Source organism: Catharus ustulatus, chromosome 8 (assembly GCF_009819885.2).
Source record: "Catharus ustulatus isolate bCatUst1 chromosome 8, bCatUst1.pri.v2, whole genome shotgun sequence".
Lineage (NCBI taxonomy): Eukaryota > Metazoa > Chordata > Aves > Passeriformes > Turdidae > Catharus > Catharus ustulatus.
In genome coordinates, this window is record NC_046228.1 from 17,706,395 (window position 1) to 17,726,853 (window position 20,459).

Below are 20,459 nucleotides of genomic sequence, written 5' to 3' on the forward strand. Positions count from 1 at the left end.
AGCAGCACCTGTACCCCAGCACCGCTCGGGGCAGGCGGGGCAGAGACCCTGGGGATCCTCGGAGGGCCCGGGGTGTGCTATGGTACCTGCTGCCTGAATGCAGGAGCAAGCCCTGTGCGGGCGTGTTCCGAGCCGGGGGGAGAAAACTGTGAGATGGGACTGGGATCTGTGAGCTGGGACTGGGATCCGTGAGCTGGGACTGGGATCTGTGAGCTGGGACTGGGATCCGTGAGCTGGGACTGAGATCCGTGAGCTGGGACTGGGATCTGTGAGCTGGGATTGGGATCCGTGAGCTGGGACTGGGATCTGTGAGCTGGGACTGGGGTCTGTGAGCTGGGACTGGGATCTGTGAGCTGGGACTGAGATCCGTGAGCTGGGACTGGGATCCGTGAGCTGGGACTGGGATCTGTGAGCTGGGATTGGGATCCGTGAGCTGGGACTGGGATCTGTGAGCTGGGACTGGGGTCTGTGAGCTGGGACTGGGATCCGTGAGCTGGGACTGGGATCCGTGAGCTGGGACTGGGATCCATGAGGTGGGGCAGAGATCCGTGGGCTGCCGTGCTCGGAGAGGTTGCTGAACCACACCAGTTCCAGGCTTGCCTTACTAAGTCATTATTTTCCTGAGAACTGAGGTGCTTTATGCTCCACTTTAAAGTTGAATTGTCAAGCTAAAGCTTACGGCCAACTACATGCATTTCAGTGGCAAGTCTTAAACTGTTTCCAAAAGTTTTATTTTTGAGATTTGGGTATTTTAAGTTGCCTATGTTTTTGTTATGTCACAGTCTCCTGGAGCATGACCATTTACACACAAGACTGAGTTCACTGTCTGGCAAGGAGAGTAATTTTTACACGTTGTGTTATTTGTCTTCATATCAACATCTTCCAGGAGGGTCAAGCATAATTGTTTCTGACAGGTTTTGGCCACTCTTGATTGTGGAAGTTGGTGTGGCAATGCCTCTGCAGTGGTGATTGATGTTTTGGAACAAGAATTTATCATAAATATACTTATTGATTTGCTTACTTTCTGGGGGGCACAGTCTTCATGAGGAGCTTTGTATGTGTGGATGTTTTTGTGATAATGTGCTTCTTTGTTGCTTTTGAGCAGAAGATGCCAACACACAAGAGTCATCTACCAGACAGTATCCAAGAACAAGAGTCTGCCGCTACTTCAAGCAGTGATTGCCTGCTTAATGACGAGAACTTGGGACCTGAACAAGAAAATGGCATTTGTGACAATGGTGTGGGTAATAGTATTGGAATTTCCAACTCTGACTGCCAGCCTTCCACTTCCACGGCTGTTCCTTTGGAGGCACCCAGAAGAGTGCATCCCCTTTTGCAGATCAACAGGCAACAGATTCAGTCTGTCTCATGTAGTGCACATGCTGCTGAGCTCAAAGATTTAGGAGTTGATGTCTATGACCAGGACGTGTTGGAGCAAGGAGTTCTTCAGCAAGTAGACAATGCAATTAACGAAGCAAATAAAGCTGCAAAAATAGCTAATGCATCAAAAGAGTATGAGTCAGTACTGGAGGATTTAAGGTAAATTGTGGTTTTTCTCACTGTTCCTTTCTGCTGCTGACAATCTAATGAGACTTGGTGTCTCATGGTTTTAAAATCTTAAAGAGGAAAAGATGTTTTGAAAGTCCTTGATCACATGTGCTCTTTGGAGTCACCTTTTAAAAATGAAAATATTTTTCACATCAGACAATGCTTCATTGCTCTTATTTGTCTAATCTAGTCATGCATCAAGGCAGCAGGGTAGAGGACACCTCCTTTTTCTGCTTTGTCTCATACCTCACCAAGATACATCTGTTTTCTGGGCAGTGGAGAGTGGCATTATACTCTGTTGTTCAAAGTTGCCATCAGAAAAAGTGTCACTTCCTTAATTCTGTGTGTTCTGTGGGGTCATCTGCTTCAAGTTATGTTCCTTCTGTAACTTGGATGACTCCATCTCATAAATGTCCTACCACCAAAGCAGCCCTATGACAAGTGATCGTTAGAAGTGCTTAATGATACCTTAGAAGAATCAAATTCTTAAGTAACATTGATGCTATTGATAGCAGAAGACTTTGAGGAATAGGAGCCCATAATCTTTCAAATTTTGACCTCCCTTTCTGTTTCTGGTCTCATTGTAGAGTTACTGTGAGAACTATGGCAGGTAAATCATTCTACCTGTGTATGTTTAACTGTATTGCATTAATGGTGGTTTTTCAGTGCTCAAGAATGCTGTAGGTCTCAATTATATGCACTTCATTAATTCTTCAGTTTGGGTGTGGAGATGTGAAATTAAGTAAGTTTGCAATACTGAAATCTAATTTCAGGTGTTGTGGAGCAGAACATGATGAGTAAGGTGGTATTGAGAGAAAGAACAGAGCAGCATAACCATTACAATTAAAATATGTGGTTATTGAAAGAGTGGTGGACAGCACTGTTAATTAGTTTATGTTTTCCTGTGTTCCTTTGAGAAGCACCCTATGATTTTTCGGGTACCTTTCACTTCAAGTCATAAAATGAGATTTACAAGAGGGAATGCAAATGGTTTATGCAGATTTGCAGAACCTTGTCTGCACAGGATGCAATGTGAGAATCTGAAAGTTGATTTTTGAGTAAATTAACAGGTTTAGCTGACTTTGAGCAGAGAACTAACAAAACTTAGACATGAGTAAAGAATGATAGATTTGTTTAAAATCCTGTAGGACAGTGAATGCATGACTGGAGAAAAAATCAGACAAGAAATGTTTTTTGAGTAGTTGGCACAGAGTTCATGGTAGAAGCTGCATGATTCAATAATAGGCACGCAAATTTAAGCAAAAAAGAGAGAATAAAAATGTTTGAAGTTAAATCCTGTTTAAATTCCAAAGTCCTGTTAATTAAAGATTTTTTGGAAGAAGAGAGTGTCAAGAGACTCCAGGGCCAAGAGCCAAAATTAGGGGATGTGCAGGAGGATGGTGTACTGCAAAGCAGCACAACTGGAGAGTGAGAAAGAAAGGGGATGGTTCAGAAATGTTAAAAGAGGATGGAGAAGTGAGGATGGCAGTGATTGCTGGGGAGCTGGTAGAATGTAGCTCCTAGGAAGGATAACAGTGGTAGAACTCAGATTAGAGCTGGAGGTAAATGTGGCCCAAAAATTTCCTCCCTGGCAACAGGGCAGACTTCCTTAGTGCTTTGCTTTGCATATATGAGGAATAGTGGTTGCTTTGCAGGTCCATTAACAGTTGTCTTTGACTTTTTTCATAATACTTTGAGATTCTAATTTGTGTATCCTTATGAAGTATTCTGATATATGAATTAAGAAACCTAGGTTTGTTGCTTTTGATGGTGGGGCAGATCCTTCTTCCTTGCAAATGAATTCAACAGCAGAAACATATTAGGTTCTGGCATGTAGTTTTACTTGAATTTCATATTTTATATGGAAACATGAAAAATGTGTGTGAGTAAAAGAAGTTTAATGTTGATGTGCTCTTAATTCTTTGAACTATTCTGTCTGTGAAATTTCATTTTTGTCTTGTAATCTACTTTTTGCGTAAAAGGTAGAAAATACAGGTTTTGTTACATAATGGTGTTTTTGGTTTGTCTTTTGTTTACCTTGAGTAATGAAAACAACCACTCTTGCTTGTTATCATCAGACTTGTAACATTTGAGTACTAAATATTACAGTGGTTGTTCAGTTTTTGTTCTTCTGTAATTCTACTATTAGCAAAATTTAGTTTAAAAATATTTTATGATGTACAACTTTTTAAAGTGCTTAGTATTTCCAGTGTATTTTAAACATATTGTGCTTGTTCAGAACATTACCTTTAGACCTTTTTAGGTGTTATGTTAAATCTCCTGGAATTTTTAAATTGTCTGAATTGAGAATGTGTTATTTTTCTCTCTAGAATTTACCAGTTCATTGCAATCTTATTATTTTTTCAGATCATGTACAACATCTCTGAGACATATAAATAAAATTATTGAGGAACTTTCACCTCAAGCTGCTGACAACAAAAATATTAGCAGAAAACTAGATTCTGTAAAACGGCAAAAATATAACAAGGTAATTGGATTGCAGTAATTTCCTGTTTACACTGCTTAGATTGTACTTTGTCTTAAGGTTTGGCTTTTGTGATACAATTCTTAATTATATAGTTCAGAGTCAGTCTAGAATTGTTCCTTTCCTTTGAAATGGTTTCATAGTAATTTAAAGAATTTAAAGTGTTGGGTTTTTGTTTTTTTGGCTTTTGTTTGGGTTTTTTTTGTATTCTGAGTTTTGGAACAAGATATAAAACTGAAGTTCCAGGACCTGTTCAGAAGATTGATTTGCATTAATTTAATTAAAACCCTCACAGTAGTATTTGGAGAATTGACAAGGCCTTGTTAAGGGATGATTCAGTAGTTTAACTAAATCTCAGGTCTCATGGTTTTTCCTTCCCTGTGTTCTTTTCCTTAACCCTCTTTCGTTATCTGTATCTTGTCAATATACATAGTTGCTCTCCATGAGCCTCTTTAACTCATTGATATGTCAGAAACTGCTGCAGCTTTTTTCTGCTAGAGCAGAGCTAAGGGAGCTGTAGAGCAATCCAGCTGGCATCAGGGTAATGTAGGCAACAGACCTTCACAGCTGTGAATAGGAGATTCGAGAAAAGAGAAACTTCTACTGCTCACAAATGTAACATCTTGATCAGCTCTCTGTCTGCTGGAAATTCACCCTATATACTTTCTCTAATGATAAACCTGACTGTGAATCTTACTGTCCTTTACCCTCAGAAGCCTGTCTTAGGTCATTTGCCACTGACTCATTCACTTGTAGTTTTTTAACCTTGATAATTTCAGCAACCTGGATAATACTGTGCTTATAATTTAGCCAATTAAGAGAATGATGGGGACAGTACAGAGCAATGGCAAAGGACTAGAAAAAAGTAGTTCAGAGTGGGAGGAAGAAATATGTTAAAGAATTACCACTATTCTGCATGTTTTCATACGCTTGAAGAGATTTAGATTTGCACATGTGTTAGTTGCAGGGGAAGTTCAGACCTCCTTGCAAGTTTTTTATTAACCATCTTTGAAGTGAAAGAAAAAAATCTCCTTTTGAAAATTATAAGCCATAATTTTGCAATGGATTTGATTTTTACTGAAGTATGTGCCTTTTTAGGTAAGGAAATACTTCCAAAGCAAAGAGTTACAATGTGAAGGTTGCTTGTGTCTTTGTGTTACTGCTTGCAATGTTTTGTTTCACAGATGAAAGTTAGCAACATCAAGGAATCATACCATCACAACTAGATATACTGTTGAGGATATTACATCAGAAAAAAGGTGTAACAGAGGAATTATTAACTAAGAATGATTTTCACAGCAGTAATAAACTGTACTTCTTACATAATCCGTAACATTGGTCTTTTGAAGTCATAACAGCTGTCGCTGTTAAATTAGCCGTGACCACTCCTGAACTAACCATGTACAAACACCTATCAGGATGTTGGACTGATTTGCAATTTCAGTTCCTTTGTAGCAAAACATTCCAAAACTTCTGGGGTGATGAATAAATCTTAGTAAATCCTACAGTTGATATTTGCGGTATGGTAATCATGAACCTAGTCTTGTAATCATGAATAAATCTCTTGGTGTTCTCTGTGCATCTCAGCAGTCTGCTTTGATGGTCTCCCTTCACTAGAATGAACACATAAAATGGCCTTAAGAAATGTACATAAAAATGCAGTGTGCAAGTGAGTTTTGTGTGTGTAAACAGCCCAATCTTACTATACACATATGGTAAGATAATCATACACCCAAAATTGTGTGTCTCCTGTGGGTTGGAGCCCTACAGGTATTGTGGTGACACTTTTTTTGCACTTTTTGTTTTTCCTCAAGTGTGGTACTGTAAACATTTCAATATGAGATTCTGGTTGAAAATACTGCAAATATGTTGATTTAAGTGTTGTTTAAAAGGTTAACAAATTTATAAGGTGAATTAAAAATTAAATTACTTGTATGATTCTTGAAGGAGCAACAGCTGAAGAAGATAAAAGCAAAGCAAAAACGTCTTCAAGGAATACTTGGTTTAACAGAGTTTGCTGATGAAACCAATGAGATTGAATGTGAGGAAGATGAAGGTATGTATAGGAAAAGGCTGAAAGTTCTGTTCTACTTTGATGCAATGCCTTTCTTTTTGTTTGAAGCTATTTTGTACGATTTTTGACAGTAAGGAAATAAATTTCAGTGTTTGGCTTTCAAAGAGAGTTAAGAACACTTAATCTGTACACCTGCAGATTTTCAAATCTTGGCATACTCATGTGGGAAGTTTTAAAAAATGGATGTTAATCTGTGTTCAGCTGTGTAGGGATGGCTGAGGCACATTAGAGTATTGGGCTTAATAAATTGGAAATCCTAACATTTTTTTCACAGCTAATTTGATAAAGATGACTACCATCATGATTGAATTACATTTTATATGCTGGATGCTATCAATCAGCATTAACAAAATTGGTTTTTCTTACTGTTGGGAAGTATCACTAGAAATGGAAGGGGGAAGTGCTGCTTCTTTTCAGGCTGCAGTGTGATTTTTTTAAAATCAAAACTAAGGTTTCTTCCAGAGCAGGGTGTATGTTGTCTCAGTATTTTACTAGGTGTTCTTTCTCTCTGTGCTCTGCAAACTAAGCTTGGTCACAGTCAGTAGCCTGCAGTATTCTGCAGGGCAAGTTTGGGTCCCATAGGTGTCTGCACATCACCTTTGGGTTATATTGTTACTTGCAGAGATGAGAAACTCTTAGTGATGTTTGACCCTTGTGCATGTGGCTGGAGTTGATTCCCATCTCACAAAGCTCATGCTTCTCTCCTGATTCAACAAAACTTAAAGGAATCAAAGCCTCAGTTAACTTTTCTCAGTAGAAAAGCATCTTAAATCCTGTTTTCTTTGGAAAGTTCATGCAGCAAAACTCAGGCACCCAGTATGTTGAAATATAACTAAAGTGAGTGGAGGCCAACAGACAAAATGGAGCAGTTCCAGTAGGAGGGGGTGGAGATGGAGGGATTTTCATGCCTGATGCACTGTCATTACTCATTAAACATGATAGATACAGTGCTTTAAAATGGGATATTTAAAATGTGCTGGCAATTCTGATAAACTTATTTTGAAATTCTGGGCCCTAATAATAGATTTCAGCTAGAATTCCCCTTCAGCTTCCTGAATTCAAGAGCTTTTCTTTCTCTTTGGTTTCAAACACCAGTTGCAGTTTGTGTATAGTAACTGTGAGTGCACCTAAAAGTGCTCTTTTATGGTGGAGTGCTGTGCAGCCAATCTGACTTTAAAAGTTGTCATCTTCCTATTAGTATTGTAGGCTAGGAAGACAAGTTTTGGGTTTTTTGATTTGGTTTTATAGTTTTTTGGTATTTTGGTTGGGTTTTTTTGAAGCATATGTAGGACAGTCTGTGTTATGTGAGATTTGTGTCTGTCCTGGTGTGGTGATCAAAATGCCAGATTTCAAGCTTATGAGTAGGACTGAAAAATCAGTAGTAAAATTGAAATGGGCAGTGCTGCTGGGATGGAAACATGGTGGTTTCTTGTACTGAACATGGTGTGATATGGGTGGAGTTGACCTCATAGGTGGAACATAAGAATTCATGTATCATTGGGAATTGTAGTTTCATGGTAGTTTTTGCTGGTATGTGTTGTTTCAGAAGTATTTGCACCTTGATAGTACATGTAATGCCCTTGTTGCTGTGCTTTAGTTACACAGAAGGTGTTAAAGGCATGCTGTATGTTCTGACTTCTGTTGTAGAGCCTGGTCCATCATCCCTTGGCAGTATGCTTATGCCTGCTCAGGAAACAGAGTGGGCAGAGCTCATTCGAACGGGTCAGATGACTCCATTTGGAACTAAAATACCTCAGAAACCAGAGAAGAAGGCACGCCAGTTAAGACTAAATGAAGCATCTGATTTTGAGAAGTACTTAGCAGACCAAGCTAAGCTGTCATATGAAAGAAAGAAGTTACCCCGTCTCAAAGGAGCCAAGAAGAAAGCACAAGCCAAAAATGTTCAGTGTGTGGCTCCTGCAGCTGCCACAAAGGAAAAAAGTGGTAAAGCCCTGTCAAAAACAGATAAGCGCTTAAAAAAACACTTGAGAGAGCTTCAGAAGCATGCCCTTCAGATTCATTCAAAGGCCAGGATTCCAAAGGAAAAGAAATATCTTGAGGCCAAGAAGCTCAGGCAAGAGGATGATAGTGAGGAATCTGAGTATGTACCTGATGAGGAGCTCTTTGATCCAGAAGCAGCAGAAGAGGAAGAAGAACAGGCATCTTCTCTTGCTGAGAATGATTCTGATTATGAACTGAAGAGTTTATCAAGAAAAAGAAAACACTTGGTGAAGAAGGGTTTTAAAGAAGCTGAAAGTGATGCTGACTTTGTTCCAAGCTCTGAGGAAGAAGAGCCTACACCAGGGAAACACAAAGTGAGACGATGGAGAGATGATGGAGATGTGGACTATTATAAACAGAGACTAAGGTTAGTCCTAGACATTTTTATTAGTAATACTAATAAATTAGTGTGTTGTACGTGCAAAGGACAGTAGCTATAATGGACTGCTAGGGAATGTGTTGAAGTAAGAGAAATGATGTAGTCAGAAGGCTCTTAGGTAGCCTTCCAGAAGGATTCAGACATAGAGCTTCATTACAAGAGCTTTCTTGTTAAATTTTTCTTGTGATTATAGGTCCTTATTTGTGGATCACCCGTGCTAATCTCTGATTTATGAAATTTATATAACATATGTGTTGGTGTCACAGGCATGTTGTCTCTTATCTAGTATAGGGGTTGAGCTTCATACAATAAACTTTAACTTGTTGATGGCATGTGTACTTTTAATTAGTTACCTTTACTGAATATCCTTCACGTAGTTTTATAGTCTTCTAGAAAATCATGGAACTTGAAAGCAACTTCTTTAGAATGAAAGGAAGAACATACATTAGGACAGTGAAGGGTGACTGATGTAGTGGTAAAGCCTAGCATAGGAACTTGATTAATGCTTGGGAGACTCAAATTTTACACTTCTATGGAAATGTAAAATCTTATGGATATGAATGGTGCTGTGCCAGAGAAGGAATCAAGAAGTAAAGGTATAAACACCATCTCTCCTGTGGTGAGAGCCTGGGTTGCTGTGGAGGAAGAAGTATCTTCTGATAGCAGGAGTGCTCTGAGTTGTAGGAAATCTCATGTAGGAGGAGCCCAACTTCATTTCACATCCCAGGTTACAAAGGCAGATCAGGAACTGATATAAGGCAATTTGCAATCCCAGGATGTTGCTTTTCAAAATCAAAGCATAGTTTATTGCTCTTGAGTAGAAATTTCGGCAAGAGGCTAATCTGAGCAATGTCCAAAGGGTCAGAAAGAAATATGTTTTCTATGGGATGCATTATCAAAAACTAGTTGTTCTTAATCAGTAAAATATTTACTGGTTTATTGAATAAAACTGTATTCTTCACATTGAAAGTAGACCAATATTAAATCATTTTTAATTCAGTGTTTTCATCAAGAGTAATTTATTTTGATTGAAAGTTTTAATATGACTCACAGTTTAAATTCATTCAAAAACGTTTTTTAATAACGTTAAGATTGTGACAATTTATCCTTAGCAAAGTCATCTCATAGACTACATTTCTTTTGGTTACTGAAGTTACAATAAAAGCCTAAATGAATTTTAGAAATATCAATAACTGTAATTGCTACCAAAACACTACATCTCTTAAAAATTTCATAGCTACAGTTATTGTGGCTGTTAAGCTGCAGCTGTCCACATTGATGTTTTTATGCTGACACCCCCAGGTAATCTTCATTATGGGAAATGCCATGAGAAAATAAAATGTAGTGAATTAAGAAACATATTAAGAATGCTGTAGAAATGCTGTCATTTGCTTACATTTATATCTTGTTTCATGTCAGTTTTACTTTTGAATGCAAACGAATGGGTGAGATTATGGTATATTTTACCCGTGAGAGAGGCAGAGGAAAGTCCTTCAGGATTACTTTATTCTTCTGAACATCTAGTCTTGTGCTTGGCAATGAATTCAGTCCTACATCTTAGAGACTGAAAATGAGTTTCCTTAACATTAAAACTTTTCAGAGATGGGACTTCAAGAGATTGGTCTGTGTCAAGGGGAAACTACACTGATGTTGTTAAAGCATGATAATTAGCTAACTGCATGAGTGCAGAGCATCTCTAGAACAAGAGACTGTTGTCAGAACAGGAGCTCTTGTCTGTAGGAAATGTCAGGCAGGAGAGCAGCTGACTCTTCCTGTCCTTCTAAAGGCTACTTCCAGAGGTTGGCCCAGTCACTCACAGCAAAGTGTGACAATGGAAAGTACGCTATTCCCCTGCCAGTTGTCTGAATGTATCTGCCTGCTGCTTCAAGAAAGGGATTACATGTCATAATATGGGAGATCATATCTATGTCTTCTTGTGCATTCTGTATAGTTTGTGGAGTACAGTTGTTTGACTTTATTGCTGTCAAGTGCACAGAGGCAAGGCTAGGAAAGCTGCTTCTTTTCTTGTCAAGTGATACCCAGGCAGTTGTGTAGCAGGAAATTTTGACTGTCAGTATATGAAACAGTTGATTCATAAAGAAAAAAATCGTGTTAAATTAAATTGGTTTTCATAGCTCAGTTTTCATGTGCTAGCTTTCTTTGATGTATCTGAGTTACACATGTATCTGAATCTCTCCGTGTTTCAAAGTTATAAATTTAAAAAGGATTAAATACTACATTTCCTGAAAGATACTTTCTTAAAGCATTCTTACTGCTCTTTAACGTGATAAAGCCTGGACACAAATGAAGATGTATTTTCTCTCACTCACTGAGTACACCTTTCATTCTAAACTCAAGTGTGTAATTGTCTATATCAGTCTTAATTTACTTATGGAGGCTTGTGGTACTAACTGCATGTATTTCATCTGTTAGGACATACCAATTAAATCCACCCATATAGACCATAAAAAGTTAGATCAAAAAAGCAATACTGAATGCGTCAATTTAGCAAATTAGAATAATCTGTAAGGGATTCTTAGCTGTATAAAATATGAAACATATTGTACTTTACAAATGCAAACTATATTAAATACTCAGCTTGGTTCCTGACTGCATTTTTTTTAAAAAAAAAGTTAAATTGTGCACATTACTGTTTTGGGTGCAGAATTTCTTTCTAGGGTATTGCAATAAGTGGGAAATGGGCTTAGTATCTGAATACATTCTTATATTAAGAAGAAATTTAATTGTATGATATATGGCTTTCATACTTCACTTTCAGGAATAAGATTACAGTAATTTCACGAATACAAGCCGCACCAATTTGACTAAGATTTTGCTCCTAAACCGGAAATGCGGCTAATAATCAGGAGCGGCTAATACAACCTCAGAAGTGCCTGCCAGAGTGCTGAGCCGAGCAGCTGCAAAGTCGGCATTTTGCGATTGTTACAAATCGCTACTTTGTTGCACCGCGGGTGGAGCCTGGCTCCGTGTAGGCAGAACGGGGGGCGGGGAGAGAGGCGGGAGAGCTCTCTTTCCTCCTCTGCCACAGCCCAGGGGAGAGACGGGGGGGGGGCCCGGCGCCGCCATTGCTGCAGCTCGGGGAGGAGAGGGGGGACCCGGGCCGGCCCTACCGCGGCCCGGGGAGGAGAGGGGGGACCCGGGCCGCCCCTACCGCGGCCCGGGGAGGAGAGGGGGGACCCGGGCCGCCCCTACCGCGGCCCGGGGAGGAGAGGGGGGACCCGGGCCGCCCCTACCGCGGCCCGGGGAGGGGGGGGAAGCCGGCGCCGCCATTGCTGCGGCCCGGGGAGGGGGGGGGAAGCCGGCGCCGCCATTGCCGTGGCCCGGGGAGGGGGGGGGAAGCCGGCGCCGCCATTGCCGCGGCTCGGGGAGCCGACGGGGTGCTTTGTCCCCGCCCGCCGCCGCCGCGGCAGGAGCGGGGAAACTCCGTCCCTGCCCGCCGCCGGCGCCACGGGCGCGGGAAAGCTCCGTCCCCGCCCGCCGCCGCTGCCGTAGGAGCGGGGGAAGCTCCGTCCCTGCCTGCCACCGCAGGGCAGCGCCGACCCGGGGTGACCGAGCCCAGGGGCAGCGGCGGCCGGCCCCGAGCTGCAGCACCGTGCTGGACCACCTGGCCCCGTCAGCGGCCCCTAGCGGGCCGAGCCTGCACAGCCTTAGCTCAGCCAGTAAACCCCGCCCTCCCGCCGTTCTGTTAATAATTGCACGCGGGTCCTCGCTGCGAACGACAGAGCGGCTTATATTCGTGTGCGGCTTATCTATGGACAAAAACCAAAATATTTGCCAACACCCAGAGATGCGGCTTATAGTCAGTGCGGCTTGTATTCGTGAATTTACTGTACATTTATATCAGTGACAATGGACAATATAAGACAGATTTCTCAAAGGTCATGCTTCTGTTTTAAAGAGACTTTGGCAATATAGGAAAACCTGTATTTTCTGATTGTTTGGGCATAGTTATGATGCTTAACTGATGTGTGTAAGGAATATTTTGACTAAATGGACAGTAAGTTACTGTGTTTTGAAGTCAAAGCTGATGGCCACGACTTCTCTCTCCAAAGTCTGACTTCCAGGGAAAGGTACAAGGCTAGATTAACCAACAGACTGAATAGTGTTTGTTCTCCCATGGCTTCACCCATTTGGATGTTTACACCTTTCTAAATAAAGTAATGATTTTTCAGTGTAGAGTGTCTTAATGGTGTGTTATTACATAAAGTTCACAACCTTTCAGAAACTGAATAGCTTCTTCAAACTTGGAAAGTTACTTGTGGTAAGAAGTTGCTGCTATTTCTTTAAACTGGTAATTGGTGGCTAAAAACCTCTAGACATTTGGAAGAGGTGTAGTACTTCAGTGAAGTAACAGAACATGTAAAAAGGAAACGTTTTTTTAGGAAAATTAAGTACAGGGTTTATTAGTTCAAATCTAGATGTATATATTTTCCATATGTAATTTTAGGACAAATCCCAGTATCGATTACACTTCTTGAAGAAAATGTAGTAGTTATATGGAGGTGAAGTTCCTACATTCCTGAACAGCTCGGAGTAAACCTCGGAGTTTCCCCTTGTTTCTGGGTCACTTTTCCCAGTGCACACTAGAGGGCAATCTGCTCCTTCCCAGGGGAGGCTGCCGCTCCAGCGCTGCTGGTGGTGCGTGTTGGAGTACAAAATTAATAGCAAACTCCTGTACAAATTATTGCCCTGCTTGGGTTTAGTATGAATTGTTCATCTAGATGTCTCTTTGGAAGCTTGGTAATCTGTAGTTGTTTTGATTTTAGTGTGGAAAGTAGGAGTTTCCTTCCTTAGTTTGAGTCCTGTCATAACCCAGTCAGATGAAATAATCCAGTGCTAGCATGTCTCAGTTCCAGTAGTGATGCAGTCTGAAGCAATGACTGTCAGAATTTTCGATTTGAATTCCTTTTTCTGGAACTCCAAAAAGTAAGACCCTCTGTGCCTGATAGCATAGCATTGTAGTACTGAAGAAACTTAAATGCATTCTTATGCTGTAACTCTAGAATGTATCATATCTGCCTGCTAGGCTCCAGACCATGAGTGTCACTTTGTAATTTAGCAGACTGCTAGTCTAAGATAGAGATTTCCATTCCTGTTAGGATAGGTTTATAAAAGAGGAAAACACTGACACTTCATGTATTTTTAGTAAGTTCTTTTTTACAACTTAGCTGGATTCATGGTTTCATGTAACGAAATAAGAATCGGATATAAACATTAGCAAATCAGCAGTTTTAAAGAGCAAATTGAAGACTGTCTTGGTTCATCTAATTTTTAACTCATATATACTCTTTTTTCTCTCAATCGTTATTTTTGCTTCTGGAGACATCTTGACTTAGGAGATCAAAATATGCTTCAGTGAAACTGAGTCTCTAAACCAACCAGCATTGTGTTGTCTTCGTTTTCCAGTGCTTTCATTCTTGGCAGTGATTGCAACTTGTGTGTATTTGGAGATGGTGTTGAATATTTTGAGTTAATAGAACAATACCAAGTTTGTGACTAGTTCCTAAAGGCAAACTTGAAGTATTTTCTCAAAAGGTGCTGCTGAAAAGTCCATCTAGAAACCTCACATAATTAACTTTCTTTCATGAGGATTGTATGATTGTGTTACTTGTACATGAAGCGCTGAACTTCTTCCCTGCTCTCTGGTTCCTAACAAGTGGTTTTAAACAAATTTGTCAGAGATACAGAGACCATTAAGTGGAAGTTTGCTTTTGCACTACATTCAGAGCAGTAGCATATGGATGTTTTTAATCTGTTGTGTACCTTGCCAGGTTTTGTATGGATTTTGTCAGTTTTTCCACCACATTCAGTGTGCCTGCAGTTAATGGCATCTTCAGGAAAGAGTTCCAGAAAAACCCAAATTGTCAGTGAAGTGCTGTTGGTGGAGTAGTACATAGCCAGCTAGAGTATACTGTACCATTAGAGGCAGAAGGGTTTGGGTCACTGAAACACAAGTTCATAATTTTGTTGGAATGTTGAAGATCCTTTGGTACCTTTTCAGCAGTGGGGGAATGATGGGACAGGAAGGTAATTCTCTAAGCTGCCTGGAGTCCAAATAAGACTACAAACCACAAATCACACTGTAATTTCAAAGCCTCATAAAACTCATTCTCTTCGTAATAACTGCTTTACATATTTAGAGCATGTCACCCTGAAGATGGTGATGCTTCCAACTGAGTCTTCTGAATAAGATTATACACTGCTTCACATTTCTGTACAGGAAGGAAGTTAAATTTAAGTGTTTGGTTAAATTAGTAAAATAGCTTTGGAATGCCTAAACTTTATCAATATTTTGGCAAGGGTGAGGGGTAAGAGGAGGTAGATTTAGGAGTTTAAAGTTGTCAGGTTTTTGGTGTTCTTAACTGTTGATTCTATTATATTAGTATTTTTGTCTATAGAAAATTGTAACTAGCTATAAAACATGTGCCTTTTATAATATACCTTAATTTATCAGATATTTCGGACATTTACTTGCATAATTCTCTCCTCCAAAGGATTAGTATTTTCAATCATGAAAATAATTTTTGTTGGGTTTTTTACCTGATTGAAATTCAGTGTCATGTTCATATGGTATCTTTTCCATGCTATAATTGAATGTTGACTCCTTGTGTCCCTCCAGGAAGTGGCAAAAAGAACGCTTGAAGGAGAAAGAACATCAAACAGCTGAGGAACTTTCTGAAGAAAGTGATGTAGAATTTGAAGAGGGTTTCAAAGTACCAGGATTTCTCTTCAAAAAGCTCTTTAAGTATGTATTGTGTACTTTATTTAAATATTATGCCACTGTATGCTGTTAATATTATTAGTAGTAATAGTCATGGTGAGTTCCAGATGCCCTTTGCTATAAATTTTACTTCAGTGAATGATGTCTCAACTTTTGCCTCAATTGTTTCAGTAGGATTCTTTCTTTAAAAAAGATTTCAGCATCCAACTTCAATGAAATTAACTTACTGTGAACATAAAATGCAATTATATGAATATACAGGTGATAAGTGGCTGATGTGGATATTGTAAATGTGTGTTAGCTAAACTATGAAGCTCTCCTTGTCTATTTTTATAAATGCATTCTTTTATTGATATATGCTTGCTCCTAATTCAGGTGTGAAGTGGAAGAATAAGTTTACTTTGAAACATAAGATGTTGGCAAGATGTGATAAAAGAAAACAAGAAGTATGGCATTTCTCTGATTGAGTAGAGTGAAATTTTCTGCCAGTAAAAATATGGAGAAATTTTTCTTTTAAGTAACTACTGAAAACTTTTTAAAAGTAACTACCTGTAATTCATGTTATGAAATAATCTTGAACATTTTGCCAGGTGAAGTTTTAAAATATAGAGAGTGAATTCTTAATTCCTTTGGTAGATGGAAACACTCAGCAACTCATTCTTTAGTTATTTAATGCTTAATTACAGATTTCAACATAACTGGTTTCTGTTTCAGTTTTTTAAAACATGGTGCCCATAGTGCTTTCACGTTCATCTCAAAAAAAATGTAAAAATTACAAGTTAGCAGCTGACCAGTTAATTTTATCCATAATCTCTCCCTTAAATTTCATACATAATGGGCTTGAATTCAGTTTTGTTGGCAATATTTCACACAGCAGGAAAAACATCTTGTCTTTCAAAAGCAAACTCTCTTGAAATCTTACGGTAGTAGAAAGCCCTGGTTTATAATGGGCGTGTGTGGTATCCCTTCCAAGAGAACCACTTAGTCTTGACCTCAAAGAAATTATTACTGTTGTCCTGTAGCCCTCAGAAGGAAAGCACTAGCTCTGAAATGGGGTTGAATTAATGGCTTGGTTGCTGGGACCATGCAGAGCCAATATGTGGTCTCCAGTTGTTTATGAAGGTACTGCACAAGTATTCGTCTTGAGGACGGATGTGTGGTCTGAGCAACCCGAAGGGAAATGAAATAGAGCAGTCACTAAAAATTAATCTTGAAGATGCAAGCCTCACTAATGAAGGGTATCCCTGCAAGCATGAGTCAGTTGGCAAAACTTCTTAAGTGGTTAGAAAGATCAATTGAGTTGAATGATTTGTCTGACTTGTAACTTAAATGCTGAGATCTCCAGTGTAGGAAAGCCCATAGTCAATAGGCATTAAACTGTTGAGTTCTGAGCAAGTTTAATACAAAACATGGAAGTATATTGGCCCAAGGGCATGTATAGCCTGTACTTTAAGGAATCTTCCTGCATAGTTAAATTCCAAAGAAGTTGGCTCATGCTGGAAATAGGAGACCCTCAGGTGTGTTCTTTGGTAAGCCTGTTAAAGTGGAGTCTGTTTCTTCTGTGCACACTTGTCTGCTTTGCTAAACATTGAGCAGGAAGAACATTGATGCTGCTGTGGAGCAAAACTGAGCACACCTGCAAACATCACCTTACTCTATCTGCACTAAACCTGAGAGAATGCTCTCTAGGAAAAAGAAAACAACCTTCATCATTATTTGCTTCCAGTGTGTGATTTCCCTGATAAATCTGAAACACAATTTTGTCTCTGCAACAATGCAGCTGAACTTTGTTATCTACTGTGGGGAATTTTGAAGGATGCATCACAGCATGACTGCTCATGTGAAATACATTACAATATAACTATTTTGGAAGGCCAGCGGGACTTTTATTTACTTCCAGAATATTTTTGGATTAAAAAAACAAACAAACAAAAGAAAAACACCATAAAAATTGGTGCAATAAAAGTGTAGAGTTGGAAAGAATTATCTTTCCATGTAATCACAACAGTGGAGGAAGGTGCATTCCTTTAACTTTTGAATAGTTACAGGTATTTCATGTTTGTGTACTTGTACAAAGAAAGCACCTGCATCTTTCATATTTATATATAACCATGGAGCAGAATTTTTCACAAGCTTAACTGTCTGCTCTGAAACTTTCTCAGGAGAAAGAGGGAGAGGGAGAAATATGCTTATAAATTCATCTAATTTTAAAGCTCTGTATGTAATCCTAAAAAATAATACAAATTTCTATTAGGAAGCTATTGAATGGCTGTCTTCTGAAGAGACATGCTGAACATTTAACTGGGGGAGCACCTTCTGACTGGAATTAGGGTTATCTTCAATTCTCTAATGTTTGTCAGAAGATGTTTTGTCTTCATAAAATGTAGTAATGATAGCATCTTAATCCAATTATAGCTAATCCTGCGAGCCATTTCATAGTTGTTTTATAGATTGCTGCATTTTAAGGTGAATTAATTTCTAATAAAAGGGTTTCTTAAGGGCTTCGTGGCATAATGCTTTTGAGACACCAGCAAATAGTGTGATGTCTGAACCATTAGATGTGTTCTTTGATCATCTTTTTTTAACTACTCAAGCCATTTGTTTGTCTCCATTTAGCGTTCTCTAAATCCATACCAAGCTCATCACAAATTGATTTTTAATAGTACTTTGTAGACACTAGTGTCGTTAGCTGTCAGTAGTCCTAAATATTATTTGTTCAAGGATGGAAAAAGATTTTGAAGTGCACACAAGAAATCACCTAAAATGAACAATCCATATTTTTAAAAAAGTGTTTTGTTCTTTGCTGTGTTCTGCGCTCCAGAAATGCAGACCATCAAGAAGATTATCAGTAACCTTTCTTTCCTGTATGTTACAATGCACTGAGGTGCTGAAACATTTGAATTTTTATAATATGATTCAAATATATGGTTTTTCATTTATTTATTTTGTTTTCAATTTAACCCCCATACATGATATGTTATTCCTACTGGTCTCCTTATTTCATATAGTTATTAAAAGGTATGTCCTAAAGTGATTCTCAGCCCAGCATCTCATCTTCACCTTTTTAGCTTGCTGCCATAAATCTTGCTTTCTAGTCCACTTCTTTTAAGTGGAATATATTTTACATTGTAACTTGTACGATTTCCAGTGACTGCCCTGATGTTCTCACATGATGCTGTACTGTATCCCATGCACTGCAATAGTTTCTATTGCTTAGCCTTGTTCTTCTTCTTCATTGAAATAAACTAAATGTTATTAAATAAATTTATGTTAAAAAAGCATGGTTTGGCAGATGTGATCATTTTTTGTAGTGGAGTATGAAGTCTGTACCCCTTACAAGTCAATCTTTTCCTTCAGTTCAAGGAGTATATTCCAAATAATATTATTTACTTGACCCTTGCATGTTGTCTTTTCATTCAAAGATAATGCTTCATAAGAGTAACTTTCCAAGTTGCTTTTAGCACTTAAAATATATATGAAATAAAATACCCTCTAATTACAATGACTGTCGGTTTAATTAGAAATGTTTTAGTGTTGCATAAAGAACAAAAGTCACATGTAATGTCTGAGTGCATCAAAAATGTATGACCTAGTAAATACAGCACTCATGTAAAACACACATCCAGCATGTTACAGTAACTGGTATGAGAACCTTGCCAAATGATTAATTCATGAGTACTTTCTGTTATGATCTGTATTATCAAACATTTGCCATCTTCTTTTTCCTTGTTTTAGGTACCAGCAGACAGGTGTTAGGTGGCTTTGGGAATTGCACTGCCAGCAGGCAGGAGGAATTCTGGGAGATGAGATGGGATTGGGCAAGACCATTCAGATAATTGCCTTCTTGGCAGGTCTGAGCTACAGCAATATGAGGACTCGTGGTTCAAATTACAGGCAAGTGCTTCTCTGCAGACTGTCAGTCTGTGGAGCTCAATTAATATTTCATCAGATGTATTACTGGTGGAGGAGGGTCCTGTGAATTATTAATGACATTTCAATTACAATATTCCTTTAATTCTTTTAGTGGGGGACATCAAAGGAAAAATTTTACGAGACAATGGAGCTGTAGGGCAGGAAAAATTAAACATGTAACACTTTTAATGAATTCCAGGCATTGATGCTTCATTTTGCAGATGAGCCACGCTAGATATTTTGGGTCAATACAGTGTCTAAGGTTACCTTCCACAAATGGATTGTTTACAAACTCAATTACATTAATATCAATAGTTTACACAATATGGAATTTTAAATTAGATGTAATACCTTTAGTTCCATTTATTAAATTTTACATTAAAATATTTGTTCTGGCAAGCCACCAGGTAAATGTTTTACAGGAAGTAGCAAGCTGATTTGCAATGAAAGTTAGAGTTTCTGATGGGCAGGGAATTATCCGTGCCAAAAATTAGCAGTAACATACAGAGGAATTTCCATCTGCTTTTGGTTTTTTGTTGTTGCTACATTTCAAAACATGTGCTAGTGTGACTGGCCATTTCTTATAAGATATTTTATGGGTTTTTTTTACTGAACAATGCTTTAAAATTTCCACTTCATAAGTGGAATTACGGGCAAGATACTTGTTTGTGTCCTCAGATTTACCAATGCACACGTGAATAGTACTTGTGATTTTTTTACTTCTGTTTCATAAACATGAAATTTAGCAACTATCATAGTACTATACGAAAAAATAATTACCTTGATATAAAGGTATGCTCTATTTTGTTCAGCTTGTATATTAATTGTAAAATAATGCTTTAAAAAGAAAATATTCCTGTTTTCTCTCTGGTTACTTCCTTACTATAGGCTTAATATAAAAAAAAAAACCAAAAAAACCCGACTTAAAGTCCTTCTCTCAGGCCAGATGATTTACTTTAATATGGCTACCTGGTTAAGAATGCTACTGTACAAATTATTTCATATTCCCTACCCCACTTGGGAGACTGAGTTGATAGAAATCCTTCAGGGACATCTCTTGACATGTTAAATATTGCAAAACTACAGTAAAACTTTGAAAAGGCCAAAATCGACGTGCCCACCTCAGTTGGAGTGTTCTTTCTGGATGTAAGGTGCTGTGTTGGGTTTCATCAGTTTTGACTGGTGCATGTCCTTGAGTCCATCATGACAGTAATCCCGTGGGAGGAGGCAAGGTGTAATGTATAGGTGAAGCTTGCTGTGATTTTGCTTGTGTGCTGTAAGGCAGACAGTCTAAACAACTTCATCTTCCATATTCCAG

At 38.8% G+C, this 20,459-nt stretch overlaps 1 protein-coding gene across 1 annotated transcript in view; it reads left to right on the forward strand.

Annotated features, from left to right (window-relative positions):
* The first annotated feature begins 1,068 nt into the window (after positions 1–1,068).
* The window catches only part of ERCC6 (ERCC excision repair 6, chromatin remodeling factor), a 43,457-nt gene continuing 24,066 nt past the window's right edge, over positions 1,069–20,459 (forward strand). Inside the window, exons 1-6 of the mRNA XM_033066148.1 lie at positions 1,069–1,539; positions 3,916–4,036; positions 5,981–6,089; positions 7,755–8,475; positions 15,128–15,253; positions 18,965–19,123. Of these exons, the coding sequence (XP_032922039.1) occupies positions 1,079–1,539; positions 3,916–4,036; positions 5,981–6,089; positions 7,755–8,475; positions 15,128–15,253; positions 18,965–19,123 (1,697 nt within the window). The 5' untranslated portion in view covers positions 1,069–1,078. The remainder of the gene's footprint in view (positions 1,540–3,915; positions 4,037–5,980; positions 6,090–7,754; positions 8,476–15,127; positions 15,254–18,964; positions 19,124–20,459) is intronic.